General features: G+C 39.4%; 1 protein-coding gene across 1 annotated transcript; it reads left to right on the top strand.

Moving 5' to 3' along the window:
• Positions 1–1,438: 1,438 nt before the first annotated feature.
• LOC6044503 (solute carrier family 12 member 1) lies at positions 1,439–2,509 on the top strand. The gene is made up of 2 exons (XM_038262690.1): positions 1,439–2,151; positions 2,208–2,509. Exon 1 carries the CDS (start codon positions 1,471–1,473, stop codon positions 1,801–1,803), a length of 333 nt encoding a protein of 110 aa, XP_038118618.1. The 5' UTR covers positions 1,439–1,470; the 3' UTR covers positions 1,804–2,151; positions 2,208–2,509.
• The last annotated feature ends 4,737 nt before the right edge of the window (positions 2,510–7,246 follow it).

Raw genomic sequence — 7,246 nt, forward strand, 5'->3', positions numbered from 1 at the left:
TACAACAGAAAGATTGAATACTACAGCCATGACGATCTAGGTAAACGCCCCATGAAACAGGTCCTCCAAGGCCTGTACGACATGGATGCTAGTGTGCTGAAACCCAGTCAACTCAATCGGAATTCTGAAACGGAATTCAATTCGAATCGTTTACGTATTCCGTTTCAAACGAAGCAACCGGTAGTACACGGAATCGGTTGTTGCGTTTGAAACGGAATACGTAAACGATTCGAATTGAATTCCGTTTCAGAATTCCGATTGAGTTAACTGGGAAGAAGAGCTCAAAACTCAAAAGTTGAACGTGATTAAAGTCTTCAAGATGACGAGACACAACAAGGACATCAAGTATCGTGATCAACTGTACCTGGTTCATCTCGAGAAAGGATCGACAACGCCGTCTTAGCTGAAAGCAGTTCGGGCAATTTTCAAAATCATCGTGTGTTGGGAACGTTTTCGTCCAATCAATCGAAACAATCAACGAGAACATCGAAGCCAAATGCTTCAATTGCGGCGGCGACCATTCTACCAAGAATCGAAGCTGCCCAAAACGAGCTGAGTTTGTAAAAAAAATCGGCAGCTAGCGAAGACGAGGCACCAACCAAATCGTCGCAAAACACCTCCAACTTTCACGGACGTGGATTTTCCCTCTTTGGCGTCACCTGGAGCGGGATCTGTTCGAGTAGACACCTCCAGGCTTCAGTCAGCAACCGAGGGTAAACCAACCAGCATCAACGGATGAAGGCAGTAGTGACCTGTTTTCACCACAAGAACTTTTGAACATTTTCATCAAGATGACAACAACACTGCGTGGTTGCAAAACTCGTGCGGAACAAGTAAGAACGCTTGGAGGATTTATCTTAAAATACAGTTCATAGTTTACTCGTTCTAAGTGCATCTCCAGCGCGGGTAGCAAACATCGAAGTAAATCAAATTTGCACCCGACGTCACGGAACCGGTTGTTACGTTTGAAACGGAATTTGTATATGATTCTAAATAGATTCCGTTTTGGAATTCGGATTGAGTTAACTGGGACTTTGCTACCCGCCACTCGAAATAATCCACACGTTGATGCTACCTGAAAAATCACGTAACCCTGATTTTCCCCTCGCTAGGCTCGTTTTACGTGACACACGTAAAAATAATGTGAAAGTGTACTGGCAAAAAAATGTTTTCACATTGATGTTATGTGAAAAGCCTTATGGTATTTTTCCACTAGGGTTTTCCATGTAGTTTTTACGTGTTTTGAAATGTAACTTCAACGGAACTCAAGTGCGCCATTCGGCGAAATTTCTACGTGATTATTTTAGTATGAAAATTGATGGCGTTCGGTGAAGAACTGCTGCCGGACTTGTGGTCGCAAAATTTTATCGAAAATGAAACAGATGGTAAGTTAAATTTAGTTTAAACAGTTTTTTAAAAGAATTAATGTTTTTTTGTTTCAGATGACTAGAAGAAGCATCTTCTTTCTCGATGGCCATTGGCATTCTGGCCGGTGATATCACCAGCGGAGACCTAAAGGACCCCTCGAAGGCGATCCCAGGCGCAATCTCGGTCATCATCCTGACGTCGATTTCGTCCGTCGGAACGGCAATTGTGGCCGATGTTACTGTGGTGATTGACGCCACCGGAAATGTTTCGGAATTGGCCAACGGGTCGTGGATCTATGCCGATTGTGCCCCGGAGAAGTACGAGTACGGATTACACAACTCGTTCCAGGTCATGGAGTTGGTATCTGGTCCAATCATCTACGCCGTGTACGCCGAAAAGGGTTTCTCTGCTGTCAGCAGAATCGGCAAACTTTGACCACATATCACACTCAAAATAATCTACATGTTGATGCTACGTGAAAAATCACGTAACCCCGAAGTTCCCCTAGCTAGGACCAATTTACGTGACACACGTAAAAATAATATGAAAGTGTACTGGCAAAAAAATGTTTTCACGTTGAAGTTATGTGATAAACCTTATAGTATTTTTCCACTAGGTTTTTTCATGTAGCTGTTATGTGTTTTGAAATGTAACTTCAACGAACCTTTTTTCTCGAGTGCCCCCAAGTTCTACGTGATTATTTTAGTATAAAAATTTACGGCGAACGGTGAAGACCTGTTGCCGGACTGTGCTCGTAAAATTTCTTGAAAAATGTAAAAGTTGGTAAGTAATATTAAGTTTAAAATGTTTCTTTTTGCTTAATTCATGTTTCTTTACAGAACCGGTCTCTGGAAGAAGAATTTATTATCCCTGTGGACATTCTGACCGGAGCTAACATTAGCGACCTGACGGACCCCTAAAGGCAATCCCGGTTTCTTCAGTCGGAATGGCTATCAAGATCGGTGCTACCGTGCTGACACCACCTTCCGGACAAGGCCGTGGGCATCGCCGAGTGTTTCCTGGAGAAGTGCTAATGGAGCTGTTGTCCGTCTTTGGACCGATCATCTACACCGGGTGCTTTGCGGTCACCCTCATGCCGGCCAGAACAAGGATGATGCCCAAGCGTGTGGTGCTAAATAACAGGAGCAGCCAATTACTCGACGAATCGTAGATCGACGGTGAGAAGAACACATGACTGCGATCAAGCATCGTCGTGGCATTTTTTGTTGGATAAGAAGTGTTATTAGCTGCATCGCATGCACCGGTGAGATCGTTCAGCAGTAGATTATTGATTGATAAATAAAATAAGTTTGAATAAATAAAATAAACAACATTTTTTGTCTTATTTATATTCGAAAAAAGAATGAAATAACCTCCTTAAACTAAAAACAAATCATATAAGGTTTACTACAACAAACATGTATAAATCATCGGTTGATCCATTTAGTTTTTACGTGTGGAACACGTAGAATCAACGTGAAATGATCTGGCAAAACAAGTTTCATTTCTACTAGCATCGCCTCGTAGAAGTTACGTGAAAACATTAGTGGAAAAATACCACATAGCTTTTCACGTAACTTCAACATGAATATTTTTTTGAGTGGCATATATGATATATACACAGCATACAGTGCAGTGCAGTCATCAGTTTATTTCCGGCAAGAGGCACGGAATTACAAAGTTGTGTACAGTGAAATCGTTTCAAAAAAGTTGAAAAAGTATAAATAAAAAAAGTATCTGCTAATTAAAATTAATTCTTCTTATTTCCATCCAAAAAAAAAAGAAACTAAAATCAGAAACTACTACTATAAAGTTCATATAACGCTTACTACAACATACATGTAGACATCATCGATTGATTCATTTAGCTTTTACGTGTGAAACACGTAGAATCAACGTGAAGGGATCTGGCCAAACAAATTTCGTTTCTACTAGGGTCACCTCGTAGAAGTTACGTGAAAACCCTAGTGGAAAAATACCACATAGCTTTTCACGTAACTTCAACGTGAATATTTTTTTGAATGTATGTGTGTGCCATGGTCGATGTTTGCGGAAGTGCACGCAGAACACAGAACAGTGAGAACTAGCGAAAATGCCTCACTTTCTTCTGATACAAGTCGCCATATTGAATTTGCTTGAATATTCATACCCGTAATATATTTGAATATGGGAGCTCAGGAAAACTCAATTTTTAAGCAATAAAATGATTATTTATGATAAAAGTATTGATTGATTAGGTGCAAAAGTGTGTCTAGAATATTATTAAAATAAAACTGCTCGAAAAATTTGCAATCGAGATAAGTACACCATCCGATTCAGCAGGAATTTTTGGCACCAAAATATATAGTTTTCATAAGTTTTTTTTGAAGAAAATTAACAAAAAATATGAGAATCGAGACATTTAGTATGGGAGCTGTCAAATCTCTCACCATCAAAACAGCTTTCGCTGGATTTGTCTATAACCCTTAAAAGGGTACTTTCTGTCCTTTTCTCAACTTTACACGTCGTCACTCTTTTGAAAGGGTATGAGGCGAAACCCTTCAAAAGGGTACAGGCGCAGTAACCTCCCAGTCAAATCAATCCGAATTCTGAAACGGAATCTAATTAGAATCGTACACACATTCCGTTTCAAACGCAACAACCGGTTCGAACACGGACGACATCTATGGGTCATAATTAATTATTTGATACTGATCAATTACAGATGCCTACAATGCTACAGACAAAAATAACAACACTATATCAGTTGTTAATAGTGTTACAAACATTAACATTGGCCCAACCAAATTGAACAAGCGGAAAAATAACAAAGGCAAGGAACTACTGATCTGTCCACAGGAGAAACAGGCTCCTTTTCAGCTCATTCCAACTCTATGTAGACGTAACAGAGATTGCAAAAAAAGTGGTAGCGAAATGAAATGCTGTAATTTGTTTGGCAGCAAACGATGCGTTAAAGGAGTTCGAAAGGCGCTGCCAGAACCACCACATGATCGTGAGTATCTATTATGGTTTAAAGTTTTCAAAGCTTGTTGACTCTAAATTGTTGAAAATTTACCGATATCGGCTAAGACTTCTTTTCAAACGGGTTGCAAATGATCACTTTGTTTTTGGTTTAAGAGCGAGTATTTCGCCAATGTGAAACAGGTCGTATCGGGGTGCTCTTATTTGGATAAAACTTCCAGCATTTATTTGTCTGTACATAGAGCTATCTAAGCCCGATCTCACACACACTAGCACACCATTTGTTTTGCTGGCTGGTACAAAATTTAACCTCACTTTTTTTCGTGTACGTACACGCAATACATGCGCACGTAGATAACTCTATGAGATGAACTCATGCCACATATAAGCCCTCTACGACGAAGGGAAGTTGGGTAAAACGGACATTGAAGTTTGAGGTCCACAGCAAAAAATCCGATGGTAAAATCGCATGATAAAGCATGCACATTAGGCCGTCCCAAAAAAATGAAAAGTTGTCAAATCTTCGGTGCTCACCCCTAGAATGATAGATTAGGATGTCAGGAACAATGTTTTCATACAACAAAAAATTCCCAAAAATGGTTTACAACTCGCGCGCGGAGCTTGAATGAAAAAAGTGCATTTTTCGAGTATTTTTCAGAAATGCGCGTAACAATCATACTAAAGTCATTCAAATTTGGTCGCCTTGGGCTTCAAGTTATAGTTTGATGTCCCTGAACAAATTCCTGTGCAGAAAAAGTCCATAAAAGCTTATGTTTGAGCATGGCAGGGCGTTTTAGGAAGAAAAATTTGTAGTTTTTAGCCAAAAAAAATCCAAAATCACCTCCCAAAACGAGCCAAAAAATTTTGCAGCCAAAACTAATGCATTCAGCTTACAGCAAATTTTACGGAGATCATTTTGCTTTTTTTAACATTCGATTTATGTCCACGCAAAGCCGAGATATTTGCATTTTAGTGAACAAAAAGTGACGAATTTTCAAAATTCTTGATATATAAGCGTTTTAGCATAAAACATAGGTTACTATGATTACAAACGGGAAGGTATATATTTTGGATATTTTTATTTTGCCCGCTCAAAAACGATATTTGTTAATAACATTTCATGAAAAAACATGAGATTTTATCACAATGCGACGTAAACGACATATTTATAAGTACTGCTCTGTGCTCTTCTCGATATGAACAAATAAACTGCCGTTTTACGGCGATATGATGTATACGCCATTGAGGTGATTTTGCTGTAGACACGATTTTCTGTTTTTGTTCATTTTTTCAATTTAAAATGACTAATTTAAGGTCTGCTCTGTAGAAACTGTTAAAAAGTACAATAAAAATGTGGCCCCTAAAAATTTCTTGTTTTTTCCTATTCTCTACGATTTTAAACCACAAACATCATTTGGCCGAAAAAAAAGCAATAAAAAATCACTACTTTTCCTTCCCAATGATGTAAGTATACATTGCTCGATCAATGCAGGCTATATTTTTTGTGCCAGCTATTTTGACAGCTGAGCGGATTCCTTAATGCATTGTCCACGTGGTAACTTGAAGAGGGGGGAGGGTATTAAGGGAGCGTTCTTTTATTACGTAACGCAGTTGCGGGGAAGGGAGGGGGGTCAGAGAATGTGTTACGCTCCATACGAAATTTTTAAAATTTATATGGAAATTTTGTTACCAGGGGAGGGTCTAAAAATAAGATTTTTTTGCGTTACGTAATAAAGAACGCTCCCTTAGCGATTGTCTACGCTCCATAAAAACAATTGTCCGCAAGGGAGGTGGGTGGGGCTAAAATTTTCAAAAGTGTTTTCGTGGATGTGGATAAGGTGACATCCATTAAGTACGTCACATTAAAATCACCCAAAATTTACTCTACCCTCCTTTGTCACGATTTCCTATGCTTTTAACACGCAACGTCACGCTTGCTCAAAACCCCCTCTTCTCTCAGAACGTGACGTACTTTATGGATGACGCCTAATGGACGTCCCCTTAAAAATTAAATCGAAATAATGTAATAAAATATTACCCAGTCTTAATTTGGTCCAAAAACCTCAAATCAACATTCAAATAGTATTGAATTTGACTTTTATCAATTCTCAATGTATACATACATCATAGATGAGTAAAATTGGCGTATACATCATTGTTTGTTTGCTTAATAAAATGGGCCCCAGAGCAGTTTTTTGAAAAAAAAAATTCGTCGGGAGGTAGCTTTTAAGATTCTTTATCAGACTGTAAAATAAAATTGAAAATGTCCAAAATGGCGTATACATCATATCGCCGTAAAACGGCAGTAAAGCTCTAATAGGTACAGTTAAACCTCGTATAAGAGCGCCTCGCATATGCAACTTTGCATATACGAGTCATTCCACCTGATTCGGTTTTGTCGCAAGAGTTGCATATGCGAGGTACAGGGCTTATGGGATTTTGGCTATATGGGAGACGTGGGCTATATTTTTATAAAAAATCAACTAAACAATACAAATTTATAGTGTTTTGAAATCGTTATGAAGTCAGCTTTACAGCTACACCAAATTAACATGGTTTACGATGTTCTAGGTCATCCGAAACTTCGTCAAGTTAAGGCCTATGTGTTCAACGCCGTACAAGTATGAGGTAGGCGATTTGACTGTGGTTTTTGACCACAGATCATATCCGGATAGCCTCAGGGAGGTTCAGGGACTAGTCTACCGATATGTGGTGATGTTCTGGGTCTTCTGTAGAGTCCCGGGAGGTACGTCCGATGGGTCTACCGCCGTAACACGGCAGAGGTCGGTAGTTTTAAACTTCAGATCATATCCGGATAGCCTCAGGGAGGTTCAGGGACTAGTCTACCGGTATGTGGTGATGTTCTGGGTCTTCTGTAGAGTCCCGGGAGGTACGACCGATGGGTCTACCGCCGTAA

This window comes from Culex quinquefasciatus, chromosome 1, assembly GCF_015732765.1.
Source record: "Culex quinquefasciatus strain JHB chromosome 1, VPISU_Cqui_1.0_pri_paternal, whole genome shotgun sequence".
In the NCBI taxonomy this organism is placed as follows: Eukaryota; Metazoa; Arthropoda; class Insecta; order Diptera; family Culicidae; genus Culex; species Culex quinquefasciatus.